A 16,855-nucleotide genomic window follows, 5' to 3' on the forward strand; every position below is an offset into this window, starting at 1 on the left:
ATCTGTACTTTGCATTGACCACAGTGGGCGAGTTATTTGTCGAAAAAACAAAGGCACTTTTGGCAAAAAATACAAATTTTCGTAGCATAAACAAACAGGAGAAATAAAAATAAAGAAATCAGACTCATCAAAAATAAGTTAACATTACAAAAGTGTCTTATTTTAGGAAATACTGCAGAAAAAACTCCTCGATGTTTGTCTGTCAACCCGGCAAAGAAAATGATGGTCAAGGCCTCCTTTGCGCTATTCTATACACCAATAACCAAAAAGAATGGTTTCTCTTTTTGCCCCCCTCCCCTCCCTCCCTACACACAGTTCTCTTTTCACTTCTTTGGGAGTTTTTTGTGGACTCCGCTGAGTTTGCTGAAACAGGAATGTTTGCTGGTTTGCATAGAGAGATGGGAGGATGATGTCAGGGCTAATACTTGTGCATCAGTGGCACTTTAACAGTCTTGATCTCTGCTATATGGGAGGACTTCTGGATGATGCAGCTGGTGGTCCCAGAGGCGCCGTCCTTCCCCTGCGCCAAGTTGGTCAAGGCCATGGCGGCGTTGATCTCTCTCCAGTACGTCTCGTCTTTGCCCTTCACTCTCTCCTTTTGTGTAGCTCCGACGCCAACACCGCCACTGATGATCGGAGGAAACACGCAGGAAAGAACAAAACAAGAGAGCGGGGAGTTAGAGGTCAAGTTCAGCTTGTAATTAGGGAAAACAGAGGATTTGATCTGGGCGGCAAGGTAACAGAAAGTCCACTCACTTGTCACATTTACTTGATCCATGGTCTGTGGTTTCTGAAAGTACAAGAAGAAAAAAAAATGTTGGTTTTGCAGAGTTCTCTGGGGTCAATGATTTATTGAACTCTAGCTGAACATACAGGCTCAGGAGGTGTGTGTGTGTGTGTGTGTGCATGGTTCTGTGTGAGGACTGTACTGTAGGTGTACACTCTGTCCAGTGAAAACATGTGTTGCTCTGTTTTCTCTCTTCACTCAGATGCTGGACAAAAAGGACGTTTTTTGCAAGAAGCCGTCAAGAAACAAGGTGACTGATAGGATCGAGTTGAAAGATGTTTCTTATGACTCATAAACTCCATTCCCTAATATTTTGTCCGAAAACAAATGGGCCCCGGCCAACGTAATTGAGTTGTCTGAGGAAATCAGATTGAAAATGACCGAGTGTAAAAGATTTGAATGGGAATGAAAAGGCAGCAAGTGAGTCAGTGAGAGGAAGATGGATGTCTGCTCTCTTTCTTTTTTCTTTTTTCTCTCTCTCTCTCTCTTCAAATGGGAGCAATCTCTATCTCATATGTAAAACATTAGTGGGGAATAGCAGAGTCATTAAACAATGAAACCAAACTTCTCTTCGGGGCAACCGGTGTGTGTACTTCAGCACGTGGCGGAGAGAAAGGCCGTGTACATGTGTTGGTGTGTGGGTGCATGGGTTCATTTGTGCGTGTGTTTACGCCGAACCTGTCTTGTGTCTCGGGTCCAGCGCTAGGTGTGTTTTGCCCGGCACTGAGTACGATGACAGAGGCTTGGTGTTTCATGAGGCATTAAAAGAGCATCTGGATTCCCTCGCCGCGCAGCCTCCAGGCACTCTCTTTAAGTAAACCAAACAAACAGCTTGGTTTACTCAACCAAGCTTTGGAGAGGTTAGATCGTGACCAGGTAAAGATGACTGCTGGCATTAAGATCATTCAAAAGAAGTCAAATTGTCTTGGTTTCCACTTAGTCTGAAGGTACCAAAGAGATTGTCTGAACTCGTACCTCCTTCACCCTACCAGATGTCCCAGTGGGTAAAACCAGTCTCTTGAACCCTCCATGGCACATCTCCCAGCGAAGCGACTGTCTAGACCTGAGCTGCCGGTTTAACGAGCCCTTCTTTGTGCCACCGTGACCGCATCGTAACAGTCGATGGACGTTTCCGAGTGTTCCCTCCAGCTAATGAAAATCTGCACCCGATCATTTCCACTGGAATGTCATTCCCTGTGATTGTCAGACTGGAAAAAAAGGTTACGCAAGGATACAGTGTTCGGGATTCAGCTGCATCGCAGACCAGTGCCAAAACTCCCAATTTCCTCCGGAGTCGGAGAAAGCACACCCTGAGATTTTACCGCTCTGCTTTGTCACCTCTAACCTCGCCAAAGCCTCTCATGGACTTTCCAAAGACCTGGATCCAGTGCTCGGGTTTTCGTGAGCTGCCATAAGTGCCTAATTACTCCCCCCAACGCCTTGCTCTGTTCCTCCCTTGTTTTCCAGAAATGTTCCCATGTAGCGTGACCCGCACTGACAGTACCGGGTTTGCAATGCCCCGGGCTAATAAGGGCCCGATTATGAAATTTCCTGTGGTTTTCCAGTTTGCTCTGTAATAGGTATATTCCACAGAGAGAGATAGGCTTCACTCTCAGCAATTTTCTTCTGTTGATGATCCTTGGACAGGCGAAAGGGAGGAACGTGTGTGTGTGTGTGTGTGTGCATGTGTGAGAGGGAGATGAGGACATGATAACCCAGAAAGTACAAACGACAAAATGAGATTTTCAGGTTTCAGTTCCAACAAAACCCTCACATTCTCGTCTGGCCACAACTCCCCGCTGACCTATCTCTCCCCCGGTCGCTATCTTGCTTCATCAGCGAGTCCCTCTTCCTTTATTGATATTCCCCGGGTCCCTCGTCCTCTGTCCTCCACTCGTTCACCCCTCGCTGCAGCGATCCGCTGTAATACCTCGTGATCCAGGTACTTGGAGACAGACCATTCTCATGCAGCCCAGCCAAGACAAATGCAACGTTTCCCCTCCATGTTTTAATAAGGGCCGACTCTGTGCTATGTCAAGAATAAGCACCTCTTCCATATTTTCAAAGCTCTTTTTCAAAGCCCTTGATGTTATCCATCTCTGCTGTATCTCATATGTTTTTATTTTTGTTTTGTTTCTGTTTGAACCAATTGTGAACATTTGAAGACTGTGAAGGCGTCTTCTCTGCGATCTAGTCTCTCGATTGCTGCCAGTGCTCAGAAGCGTATTGGTCCTGAGTAAAAAATATGCACCATTCTCCATAATCACAGCTCTGTAATTACAGGCCAATTGCACTGTTTTCATATGTTGTTTGTCCTCCCCCAAAATAAATTAGCTCGGTGTTTGCTGCTGCGGTGCTCGGTGTATGGATCGGTCGGTGGCAGCAGCAGCCGGGTCAATGGCAGCAACGTCGAAGACAAACAACACACAGTAGGAAGTGTCTTTTTGTGTGTGTTGTGAAGTCACTGTGGGCTGAGAGGTACAACGTGCGGGTCTTTCCATCCACAGCTTTTAAGTGTGTCCAGTGTGTGTGTGAGGCATGTACAGATGACAAAACAGTGTTTTCTGAGGCCACCCTGACCCCCCACCCCCCTTGGACTAGGCCTTGGGAACCCAGGACCCCAGGATTTGTAGATGCACCACTGCATACAAAAACTCTGTTTCCAAAGCTCTGTGCCTAAAACATTTAAAACTCAGATTTTTAAAAACAAGAGCCGTGCCAAAGACTCAATAAATCGGCAGTAAATCACGGAGGACCTTTTATTATTTTATCTTTCTTTTTTCCTTGTATTTATTTATTTATTTTTGCTTTACTGCTTTGCTACTGAGCACGCGGCCCACTCTGCTGTTGCCTTTGGGCTCCATTGGCAGTGGGGTTTCACGGACCGCCAAAGGGGAAAGCTAAGAAGTTTGATGATTTCTGGCGCCTCGCTGGAAGTCCAAAAATACGAGCTCACTTAATATCACCGCGGGGGTAATGGAGGGAGAGCATTACCCCGCGAAAAAAGAAAAGAAAATTGAAAAAAGCCAAACTAGTTTTAACAAATCTTGGGTGAAAATGAGAGAAAACGAGCAGGGACCGACAAATTAGACAGAGAATGAGGTTACACCTGTTCTGCGGACAGCAGAGTGAGGAGAGTGGTTGACTATCATTATTACCATCTGGTGCTGTTGTTAGCAACATACAACAATAAACAAGGCATGCTCTGTTGCACAAACCAAGGGCTGGGCTGAATTAGGCAGACAAATAAACACACACACACACACATTTTATATGACATTTACGTCTCAGGCTTTTAGTTGGTGGTCTAATCCAGAGTGACTTAGAATAAGCATCAAGTCACTAAAAATCACATGTTGCCAAAAATAAGTCTTCAGTGGCTTTACAATGTTCCCATGACCATAAAACAACAGAATAAAGTGTTTAAAAATAGAGCAGGTAAGAGGAAGGACGGGATTTTAAAGGAACGGTTTGGGAAATGTGTTTATTTGCTTTCCTTCTGAGGGCTAAATGAGAAGATGGACACCGTTGTAATCTGAGACCGGCATCTATCTACTCATCTTTCTGTCAGTGAGAAAGCAAATATGAAAATATATACTATATAATAGCTTCCTTGTTGTGAGTTTCTTTGGATAATAAATTCAATGTAGTTTGATAAGATTATCTGAACTCAAGGTCCACTTACCAGCAATTTTTTCTGGAGCTCTCTGCAACCTTATGAGCTACTTCCGCCTGTTATCCCAAAACCAAACATCCACACTTAGATCAAGAGAAGACGACTGAGCCGACTCCATCTGCCGAGGAAGGCCGTGGCATGTGGTTGAAAGCTAAAGAAGAAAATAATATGTGGGTCTCGAGGTAAGAAGAAAGAAAAACGTAAAAAGTAAAGAAGAAAAGTTGGAACCCTTTTCTCATAAAGTACCCTTTGTAAAAGGTTTGTAACTTTAGTAACGATGTACAACTCTTTTGTGCCTTAAAGATCAGTTATAATCCATTCATAATATAACATGTTAATCTTGTCATTCAAGAAGCATGAGTTCTACACTAAGTCATCAACAAATACTGCAATGTCATTGATAAAATCCACCAAGGCTGCAGTTTGTAACAAAACAACTTCACAAATGAAGAGCAGCTAAAATGACGACGCAAAAGTCCTGCTGGAGGAGGATGAACAACACGCAGAGAGTCACTTTAACCGCCTGGCAAAGTGTTCTCAAAAAAATCTTAAATAACTGATCTATAAAGTAAATATAAATTATGTAATAGCAATTACTGCAGCAATTCGATTTAAGGTATAAACCCTCTATAAAAGAAGACTGATTAGAAAGTGGAATAAAATGTTGTAAGTTGCTGGGCAGGAGGTGACTCTGACCACAATGAGGAAAAGATTCCACCGCTGGAGAAAGAGAGGAGTTGGACACACACACACACACACATGAATCCAAACTCAATTGTTGAAGTACGGAAATGAGCTAAGCCCTTTTCCTCTGAAGCACCTGATGAGAACCAGAGTGGCGTTGCAGACTCGACAATTTGCTCGCCGCTGACCTGCACAATCACAGAACAGGTCGTAACGCGGCTCCTTTGAGTTCTCACGGCGGCCGATCGAGGTCTGCGGATGAGTCAGGATGGGCGCCTGTTCCATCCTGCAGCAAACACTTCACCTCCAGCAAGGCCTGCGTCACGAGGCTCACCGGATGGAAACGTCACATTCAAATTACAGAATTACCGACATGTGACTGAGTGGCCCCCGCTTACTTTAAGCCGAGCGTTTTTGGTTACCGCCAAAAAGGAAATGACGAGCGCTTCAGGCGACTCATGGCGACGTTTGTTATCAATGGTATCTTTGATTTGACACCGACCCAAGCCACAGAGTCCTGAGCGTGAGGCGCGACCCGGACCGATCGCTTACTGCTTTTGGGTTCTTCGAGATCCTTCTTTTTTTATAGATTTCTTTAATGATCTGTGCTTCTCGTAATGTCAAGGAGAGTCTGTAAATTAAGTTAAGAGATGCCTTGGCACTCCACCGCCTCGTGCTCTGCCAACCCAGACTTTTATATCACCCCTCCTGGCCATTTATCTCCACTCTCTCTCTCTCTCTCTCTGTCTCTCTCTCTCTCTCCCCTCTCTCTCGCTCTCTGTCTGTACGGGTGGCGAAGAAGTCTGAGTCTGAGGCCCCAAAGAACCAAACTGTCAATTCCACTCCGTGCGCCAAAGACATCATACGCGGCGCGGATTTAATGCCTTCTCCTTTAGCCCTGACAACACTTGCATCACTTAAAAAACTAGAAAATGCAGTTCCTGCTGAAAATGCGTTGGAATGCTGAAAGCTGAAATTAATTGTGAAAAAATTGCTGAAAATTAAGAAATGGGAGACTATCTGTCTGAAAAATGTTGAAGCCCGAAAGCATTTAAACTGCACTGCTGAAAAACCTTCTCGTTGAAATGTCTAACTATGGTGTCTGTAGCTGAAAGTATGAGGAAGAAGGCTTTGAAAGTTGAAGAAGTATAACAGGATTTGAAGATTTTCTCCATAGAGATCCCATTCAAAAGAAAATTGCAAAAAGCTTAATTCAAAAAGTTTAAAGATTACAAATATGAAAGGTCAAAGCACCCCTCTCCTGAAAGAGCTGAACATTTTGATATTTGAACAATTTCTGTAGCTTAAACAAATTTCAGAAGTAGTGATATTTGTAGTAATAGTAGTAGAAGTTGTAGTTGAAGTAGACGTATTATTAGTAGTAGAAGTATTAGTAGCATTAGAATAAGTAGTAGTAGTAGCAGTAGTGATATTTGTAATAGTAGTAGTAGAAGTCGTAGTTGTAGTAGAAGTATCATTAGCAGTAGAAGTATTAGTATTTAGAAGAAGTAGTAGCCTAGTATCAGTAGTAGTAGTAATATCTGTAGTAGTGGTCGTAGTATTTAATATAACAGTAGTAGTAGTAGTAGTAGTTGTAACGTAATGGCAGTATTTGAAGTAGCAGTAGTAGTAGTACTAGTAGCAGTCGTACTAATAGCTGTAGTGGTATTAGTACTGGTAGTAGCATGAATATCAGTTGTAGCAGTTGTAGTATAAGTAATAGTAGTAGTGGTAGTAATAGCAGTAGTGGTAGTAATAATATTGATGGTAGCAGTAATAGCACTAGTAATAGTAGCAACAGCAAATGTTGTAGTATAAGTAGTAGCAGCAGTAGTAGTAGTAATACTAGAAATATTAGCAGCAGTAGTAGTTGTCGCAGTATTAGTAAGAGCATTCATTATTTCAACAAAAAAGCCTAATTTTGAGCTGAATGTTTACATACAGTTCATCCATGGGGCTTTTATTTTGAAAGGGTGGGGCTGGGTGGGGGAGGGAGGGGGAGAGGAGACATAATCATAAAGTTTGACACACATAAACAGAGGTCATTAAATGACAGGCTCATCACAAGCATTTCAGTTAGGATTCATTCTGTGGGGCTTTTATTTTAAAATGGCGTGTGTGTGTGTGGGGGGGGGTGGAGGAGGGGGGAAAGACCTCTAAAGATCCCTAAGACCTGAATGACTGTATGAGAGACACAGAGAGAGAGAGGGAGAGGAGTGTATGTGCGCGTGTGTCTGTGAGTCTGTGTGTTTATCAACATCACTAATTGGCTCAATCGCAAACACCTGTGTGCCTGAAGCCATTTGAAAATATTCTCCATAGAGATCCCATTGAAAATAAAAAGCTTAATAATTCAAAAAGTTGAAAGGTTAGAAATGTATTGTTGGAATGCTTAACAGCATTCCAACAACAATGAATAATTAGCTCTTGCACTATTAAACAGAACATACACACGGGGACAGAGCCAGACAGATACTGAGCCGCTGCCCAAAAAAGGACTCTCCCATCCGTTGCATTTCTTTTTCCTGTGTTGCTTCTTTTTTTTTCCACGTCTGCCCGGCAGATGACACACGTGTGTGTGTGAGTGTGTGTGCGTGTGTATGTGGCTGCGGTCGGGGGCAGATAACCAAGATCCAGCTATAAGGATTACACTTTGTGTCTTCTTGCTAGATGGAGAAATAATAACAGTGTTTCAGATGTTTAAGCGCTGCCAGGATGTCATTGTGTTTACGAGTGCCAGTAAACAGAGTGTAATCAGGGCCCCCGTTTAATCAGCCAAAATGAGAAGAGCGTCTCGACGAAGAAATAAATACGTTGTCATGGCGAGTGTGTGTGTTTGTCTTCTCCTACGTGTGTGTGTGTGTGTGTGTGTGTGTGTGTGTGTGTGTGTGTGTGTGTGTGCGTGTGTGCGTGTGTGTGTGGGTGGGTGCGTGTTCACAGACTGCCAGGGTGTTCGTGGACATAAAAAAAGGAAGAAACCGGCTCATCGTGAGGAATCAGGATTCGACGCGACAACAGATGTTCGCATGAAAGTGATCATCACAAAAGATCGAGAGGGAGACAGCATCGGAGGATCAGAGGGGCTCATCCTTCAAAAATTGACTGCATGACAACGGGGACACGCTGATGACGAACAGATGAGCTGCTTTTGCCACCGCAGGTACAAAAGAGACAACACGTGGGCTGGCTCTTCCCCGTGTCCAAGCCTCCATCACAGGTTTCCCAGTAACATCCTGTGGGAAGGACGTTTGTTGTTTGCGGTGAACAAAACACACACATTAGGGGGGGGGGAGGGACAAAAAAAAGAAGCAGAACCCACGAGTAAACATTATTCCGATTTTTAAGTGTTTTCATGTGCCCAAAAATATCCTCTCTTTTTTTTCCCGGGAGCTGGAGGCCAAATGATATGTTTGCTCTGCACTCACTGCATCATTATGTTGCAATTCTTCACAGTGGTGGGGTTGAATTGCCCTCTCACACTCATGGGGGATTTCTGTGTGTGTCCCGTGTCCTCACGATGTCACACCTCTGCTCTCTCATTAAACCTCTCTCTGCTCTCTGTCCCGTGGGAACACAATGGCAGCCTATTGTTCTAGACACGGCTGGGCTTTTAAAGTGGAAACAATTTGTGTTTTATACAGAGCGGGGCAGTGCGGCTCGGTTTTCCCTGACTGGGCAGGCAGCTGTGTTTTCTGAATCTGATGACCCGATAGTGTGTGTGTGTCCCTCAAAGCCTTGGCGTGCTGATGATTTAAAAAACGATCAGGTCGAGAGGGCTCATTATTCCGCGCTCTTCCAGTTCTATGTTGGGGAGTTGCGTATAAACAGCGTCTGCTCTGATGTTTGTCTGTTAACACTTCTCCGCAGAATGAACACTGTCTCAGTCTGGTGCTGTCCTCGCACCAGCCTCAGTTTAGTGGTCGGAAACCAATTTCCCATCTTCACCATTCCCCCCCCCCCTCCCCTCTCTCTTCATCTCTCTCTCTCTCTCTCTCTCTCTCTCTCTCTCTCTCTCTGTTTTTATGTTTTTATCCACCTTTCCATTCGCATGAAGCTGCACCACAGTTTAATGCCAGGATTATACCTCACCTCTGCCAACTCTCAGTCGTTCCCACCGTCGGAGCGGCCCCGCCCTGCAGGACACTTCACAGCCTCTCATGCACATCAGTGAGGACTCCTCCGCATTGTCGAGACAGAGCGCAACAATGACTTAAGAGTATGTTTTGTGATATGAGGCTCTGATTTGGACACATAAGCATGCGTTAACCAGCGTCTGTATGCTTTAACTTTACCCTTATCTGCAATATGCGGTCCTCATTCTTTAAAGGGTCAGTTCACCCAAACAACACGTTTTTCAAAATACTGCTGAGCAATTTAAAGCCATCATATAGTTTAAATACCTGCTTTAGACATTTCATCCCCCCCAACAAATACAATTGAGGTGAATGTAATTGTATCGGTGGTGCTCACAGCATTGAAATATTAAAATGAAAGATTGTAAAACAGTGTGTCCCTGGTTCGTGAAAGCCAATTTACTTTGAACAATCAACGGAGGATATACATGTAACCATTTGGCATTCATATTTTTCATTCATGGTTTATTTCAAGTTTATCTGCAAATCTGCAGCATGGTATCTGCAACTGCTGCCTTTATTATTATTATTATTATTATTATTTATTAATAACCTATTAGAATTTAGATTTTAAGAAGTTGGCAGTGAGGATAATGCAGCTTAAGAGGATCCCTGTTTCTGGAATGATACCTCGCTGTGAACATTAGAAATGCTCTAAAGGAGCACAGTATAATTCTTATCATCTCCGTTGCACTGACAGAAGTTTCCGACGTGGATAGAAAAAAGAAAAACAATTTATACAGCCAGACACCTCTGTGGGTAAGTGCAAAAATATGAACAAAATATGAAAAATATGCACAAGAACTTTATCCTCGCCACAGTTAACTGTTATTAGGACCCAACACACAAATCCAAATCCAAGTCCTATTCCTCAACAAAGTGAGACCTGCTCGTCATGGCAGATTTCCCTCCTCTCCCTATCTTTGTGAGAAGAAGTACAACAACACACACATGCGCGCGCACACACACACACACGCACACACGCTCACTCTCACTTCTTCCAACCACAGTCTTACTCACTGCCACCACGCTGTCTTTCTTCTCCCAACAGGCCACTGCTGGAGAAACTCAACCCTAGATCTGGATGGAACAAGTGCCTCCCTCTCCCTCCTCTCATCCCTTCCACACTGATTCCTCAAGCTCAACCTGAACCCAGAGAGTCTTGGCAAAAGATGCAGTCTTGGAACAACATCCCCCCCCCCTCCCCCTCTCTCTGTCTTCCCTTTCTCCTTTCCTATGAAAACTGTGGAAAGAGCAAATTGTAGCCAGTCTATCCACATCTCTGGATTCCTGAAACGAGGAGTCCTCATCCATCAATGGGGAGTGGCTCATTGTCACCGAGCATTGTTTTTGCCGTTGCTCTGTGGCTCACACCGCCATTCATCAGTCAGCGAACGTCTTAAATCAGACAAAACCATCCGTCAACCAACGCTGCTGTATAAATCATCCCAGTTGGGTTCCTCTGGAGAGGAAACAAGAGAGACATTTATGGCAAAGAAAATCCAGTTAAGTAGATCTTGTTAGTCAAACATATGAAAACGGTCATGATAGAAATCTTTTATCTTGAACAACCACCACGTCATTCTGCCTTTCTACCTCGAGACAAGAAACCCAAACATTCTTCTTCTCTCTTTTTTTCCCACATTAAGATTAAGATTTTCTTCCATTCACCTGGTCGACTCCAGGGCTCCTCAAGTGCCACGAACTCTCAAGGTTTCAATCACTGTCTGGCACTCACTGTGACCTAATTCTGAAAAGGACCTCAGGATCTCAGCCATCAAAACACTGCTGTTTTCATCCGACGTATTGCGAAGAAAACTATGTGTTGAAGTGAGTGATTTAGAAAGCAGTAAGCAACAGACAAAAATAAATAGTTCGGTCATTTTGGCTGCCTGAACAAATTCTATCACCGCCTCCTTAACTTTGGTGAGGCAGTTTTCAGCTAATGCCACCATGAGGTTGATATTGGTGGTTTTGAGTGAAATAACTCGACAACTACTGGATGGATTGCCATGAAATGTGTTGCACAACTTCATGTTTGTCTTTTCATGTAGCGCCATCAAGGGTTTTCAAAATGTGTCCAGAAATATGACCAAATACCTGCAAAACCCCAAACTAAGGAGGTAAACACTCACATCAGCATGTTAGCATTTTCATTCTGAGTATTTTAGCTTGTCGACAATAGCATTTAGCTCACGGAGACACGAGCATGGCTGCAGGCTCAGTACAATGTCGATCATCTTAGTATCATAGATGCATGTTCGAAAGAGAGAAATCGAAATGTTGGAAACTCGCTGGTGACCCCTGACTTGAACTATCGAAACCTTTCCACATCAGCAGAAGAATTGGCAAGCATTCTACACTCCCCATCAGGCTGTCGTACTCAGCTGTAACCAGAGTCCATAAAGGAGAGAACCTGAGGAAACGTACCAGTGTCAACCTCGTGCAAAATGTCGGGCCGAGATCCCCCGGTCTCTGTCCGCAGACACGTTGGGAGTTATTTGCCGCATAATGATCTACATGATATCGGACAGGGTGAAATCTGGTACGGAGTGGGAAGGGAAAACATTGAGCCAGATTCCTGCCATTTAATATCCCATTAAAGGGTCATTTGGCATGAAACCCCTGGCATGTGTGATGGAATTCTACTGCTCCTTGTGTTCAATGAAATTCCCCACAGGCTTTGGACTGTAGGCGTGTGTGTGCATGTGTGGTGTTTGTACTGGATGTGTGTGTGTGTGTGTGTGTGAGTGAGAGAGAGTGAGCGCGAGAGAGTCCTTTCAAGCCAGCAGAAGTGTAGTTTTCCACTGGGGTAAATCGACACTCTCCATCTCCTGCCACGTCTGACTGCCCTCTGTAGTCACAGATAACACTGTGGGCTCAGGCTGTGGGCCACAACAGCCAACTGGCCCATTAATGAACTTTTAGCCAATGAGACGTTGGTTGCCAGGCACGCCACTTTTGCTTTGGCCAATCCCAACCGTTTTTTGCAAGAATGTGCCAAGAGACACCGAATGTGCTCTTTCGGACTTCTTTTCCTCCCTACTGACTAACTTTCTCAGTTCCACTGTACAGATTTATGTAAAATTTGCTACTCAGGGAAGCGTTTTTCTCTTGTTTTTATAAACATATTCAAACTATTTGTAAAAGAGGAATGCGTTCACTTCAAAAATATCTGGAATGTGCGGCCACAGGAGAAAGAACAAAAAAAACTACAGAGGAAATGATGCAAACCCGAGCTTAAAATGAGTCCTCTCTGCCTCCCTCTTTCATTTGCTCCGTCTGCGTCGGTGAGATCAGATGTGGAATTAAAATTTCATTTTCTCGACTTTTCTTTGTTTCGTTTGTTCAACCGGGCGATCGGATCGGTGGGCCCCAGCAGGTGTTTCGATCCCATGACTCAACACCGCCTCTGAGAACTTTCCATGTGTGGATTCAAAGGCCTCCCTCGCATGTAACAGAGTAACACTACTGTAAAAGTGCCAGAGCCGAGAATCCAAGAGGGAGACGTCAGCGCCAAGAAATGACATTAACTATAGAGATAAAATAGTTCCTCTCTGTTAAAAACAGCAGGCGAGCCAGGTGAATTAATCCCTTTTTGGAGATTTCTCTTATTAAAATCTGGTAGAGAGGGAGTTACAAGTCTCACTTGGTCTATCCATTTCTTTGTTCCTTTTCTCCATCTGTGAGTCCCAGCAGGTGCTTCGATGTAAAAAAGCCTGATGTTGGTTTCGGTCAGAGGGTTTCAAGTTCTCCGATCAGGAGGATTGTAACCGTCGCAGCCGTTGCCGATGCATTTTTGATCCAAACACACACACACACACACACCCCTTCCTGCTCAGATAATATAAAACACATTTATCCATAAGAGGAGCTACGAATGGAACACAATAAAAGCTGCTCTTCCCTGCACAAAGGCCCAGTCCTCCATCACATCACCTACAACTTCAAAACCAGCACAGTACCAGTACCTGTACTGCCCACGCTCATCAGAAAGGGAAAACATCACTATTGGTTGTGAAGTGCGCCTGAACAAAGACCCAGTATTCTCAGCTGAAGAGGAACTTGGACAGGTCTGACCTTGATTGTTCGCAGCGTACTTAGACGAGTTGCGAGCCGAGGCGTTGGGCAAGTCTTCGTAACGAGCCGAGTTCCGTGATTCACGAGGAACATTCAGGGTTAGATCAGCGTCACTGTAAAACATTTGAAGCTGTTAAGTTTCCCTGCTGCCTAAGGCAGAGTAATCACATCTTGCTTTTCTTCTCTTGAGGGTTTTAACCCTTGAAAAATGCATGCTGGGAAGTCCACCAACATAGTAATGATGTTTCTTTTGAGTGAACACTCTGCAGTAATTGTACTCATCATTACAAGTCACAAGACTTCAACTCATTAGATCTGAAATTGTCTGACAATTTAAGATAAATTGCTGTAAAATATTTACAATAAATTAGTGATGAACTATTAGTTGGTTCTATACAGAATTCAACATCCGCTCTACATGTCCTGTACGTCTTTTCAAGTTGTGCCATTGTTTTTCATTGTCATTGATTTTTGAAGGGTTCACAAGGTTGAGTCCAGCGCAAAATTAACCGCAGGACAACAAAGATGCCCCAAATAAAAACAGGCGCCAGTAATAAAGTCCGTAAGGCAACATTTTTTTAAATGGAATACTTCAAAGGTGTCAAAAACCCAGAAACAGAAACAGCAACAAGGGACAACAAAGCTGTTTAGCCGAAAGCAAAGAAACACTCCATCTCTTTATCTCACTCTGGAATGTGTTTTCCATTCTGCAGAAATGATAGAAAACGACTTTTTCTGACGAGAGCAGGATTGAGATTCCACTTTGTTTTGCACGGCCTACGTTTTTTTTGTTAGTTTTTTTGTTCGTACTTTCTTTTAAATGTCACTTCGTCTAAAAAAAGAAACGTATGCCTTTTTTTCCTGTTACGGATCACACACGCGCAGCCCGCCGATACACAAACACACCGCTCGCTTGCCTTGCCCCCATGCTCTCTCCACGGGACCTCATTGCAGGATCAAAGGCATGCCAAACAGTAGTCTGAAAGTGAGCGTGTTCCACATGGCCTTGTTGTGTCTGGCCTGCTTAAAGCCTGGTCAGAGGAGCCGTCTGGGGGGAATTCCTTCTCAGCTCGGCTGGAGTGGGTGAGAGACTTCTGGAGTGAGAGTGTTGAAGTGGTGGTGCATGAGCTGCTCTGCTGTAGGTATGTGAATGTGTGTTTTAAATCTAATGGAACGGTTTTTTTTCTTTACTGCATCTCCATTTCAGGAGTCATAAGAATCACATTTGGCAACACCATATCAAATGTAGGGAGCTGGAAGACAACAGTGTAATATAGAGAGAGGCAGACAGTTGGAAATAATGGACCAGCTGCAAGAATTAAAACAAAATGTGCAGATGGTAGGCGGACAGAAAAAGAACAAAAGTGAAAGATGTCGCGTGTGTGTGTGTGTGTATGAGGGAGACTCTTGAAGGGAAAGAATGTCAGAAATGTGGCTCCTTACCAGCCCGATAAACAAAGTTCGCCTCAGCCTCGGAGGAGGACGGCGAGAGCAGCTCGTCGTCGTACTCGTTGGAGCTGAAGGAGCCGGAGTGGTTCCTCTTGCGGGCGTCCATCACGGCGTTGGCCACCATGACGTGGCGCAGCGAGTCGTTCAGGTAGCGGTGCAGCAGGCTGCTCTTGTACTTGGGCGGAGACACGTAGTCCTCGGCCAGCGAGGCGGCCGAGCGCAGCCCCGGTCCCATGCTCATGCCCATGCCCATGCCCATGCTCATGCCCATGCCCATGCTCATGCCCATACCCATGGCCATGCCCATGCCCATGCCCATGCCCATGCCCACCATGGAGGAGCCCTCCTTCTTGATCACGCTCTGGTACATGGGCTTGTTGAGCTCCTCGGGGCCGCTCTGTGTTCTCTGAGGGTTGTCCCCGTCTACGCCATCAAGGGGGAGAAATTAGAAGAAAAAACAACATTTAGATGCAATGTAATGTAATGTTCCAAAGTATTACATCTTCCTTGGTATTTGTCTTGCATGTTTCTGTTTCTGTTTTCTCAACTGGAAAATGCACATATACCTACCGACAAGATATATATTGTTCTATCAATATGTACATAACTGTATCTAGTTTCCTAAAAATAAAATGTGCATACATTTGCATATTTAACGAGCTATTCCTGGAATACAGGATCTTTAAAAACACTTGATTTGTAACTTATTGTAAATGCACGTAGAATTCTTTGCCGATGAACAGTAATGTATATCTCAGCACCTGTATGCAGTACAAACTCCATTCAAGTTGTAAAGTGCTCATTATTGCACATAAGCTCATTGTGATAGCACGTTCAGTTTGTTAGTTATGTAATGCATTCAAGCCAATGGAGGCCCATTGAGCCCTGTTGTATTTGTAACCAGCACATATATATATTTATATATATATATATATATATATAAATATATATATATATATATATACTCTCTATATATCTTTTAAAATGCTTTTGATTACACACAGCCAATACAGGTTAATCAGTTTTCAAATCACATGCATATTCTTCAGCAAATGCTTCTCCAGTTTAAATCCAACTACCTTCTGCATGTTCCTCCCCACTGACTCACGGTCGGGTTATTTTTCAGCTAATCTTGAATCTAAAGACCAGGGCAGGGAGATTTCAACCTGGCGCTCCTGCCCTCCTGCTGGCATCGCCCCAAGAGCAGAAAGCCCAGCCGAGACTTAGGACGCATTACCAAACCATAACGGATGGGAGCCTATTTCCTCCCCATCAAGACCACATTGCCCCTCTATTCCCCTGCAGAAATAAATAATTTCCAGGGCGCTCGGCAGCCGGAGAGATTGAATTAAAGGAAAGGTCCCTACCTGATGAAAGAAAATGGGGGTGGGGGGGGGGGGGGGGGATAAAACACCGGACTGAAAAAACAGATATCCTCTGGCGGGGGGGGGGGGGGGGGAGTTCACTCGAGATACTGTCCCTGCCAAGACTGTAATTTTGTAATTTGGGCAGGTTGGACCTTTGATTCAGTCTGGGCCAAATTAAAATTAGAGCCCCCACATATCAGAAACACATGGAGGCTGCGAAACTCGCTCTCCTTCCCCAGCGCAGTCTGAGGTGGAATTCAGCGATTGCTTCAGCATCTCCTGCAAAACCACACGAGCGATAATGAACCCAATCATTATAATCCCATGACAGTGTCCTCTTACCTCAAGGTCTGCCACCTTTTCACATATAATAAATATATATAAAAAGGTAATAAACTTCCCTGTCAACACCTACATGACGGCGTGTCCGCTCCAGATCACATGCAGAACACAGCATTTTCTCACTCGGGCTCGCTACTGTAACTCCAAAACAAGCTGGACTATTTCAGGACAGGAAGAGGAATGCATGCCGAGTCAGTGGGGTCAGGTCTGGGCCCCATAAATAGCCTTCTGGAACAAAAACATAGGCTTAAATACATAATGGAGGGCTTTTTAGCGCTTGGGTCAGAAGTGGGAACAGCTTCATAACCATAATGTGAAAGGGAGAGGAGTCAGGGAG

General features: G+C 44.3%; 1 protein-coding gene across 1 annotated transcript in view; it reads right to left on the reverse strand.

Annotated features, from left to right (window-relative positions):
- Nucleotides 1–407: 407 nt before the first annotated feature.
- Nucleotides 408–16,855, reverse strand: part of LOC306793849 (outer dynein arm-docking complex subunit 2-like) — a 58,374-nt gene continuing 41,926 nt past the window's right edge. The window contains 3 exon segments of the mRNA XM_079291641.1: nt 408–626; nt 757–790; nt 14,804–15,232. Coding sequence (XP_079147767.1) covers nt 419–626; nt 757–790; nt 14,804–15,232 — 671 coding nt within the window. The 3' untranslated portion in view covers nt 408–418.

This window comes from Melanostigma gelatinosum (assembly GCF_949748355.1).
Source record: "Melanostigma gelatinosum genome assembly, chromosome: 20".
Lineage (NCBI taxonomy): Eukaryota > Metazoa > Chordata > Actinopteri > Perciformes > Zoarcidae > Melanostigma > Melanostigma gelatinosum.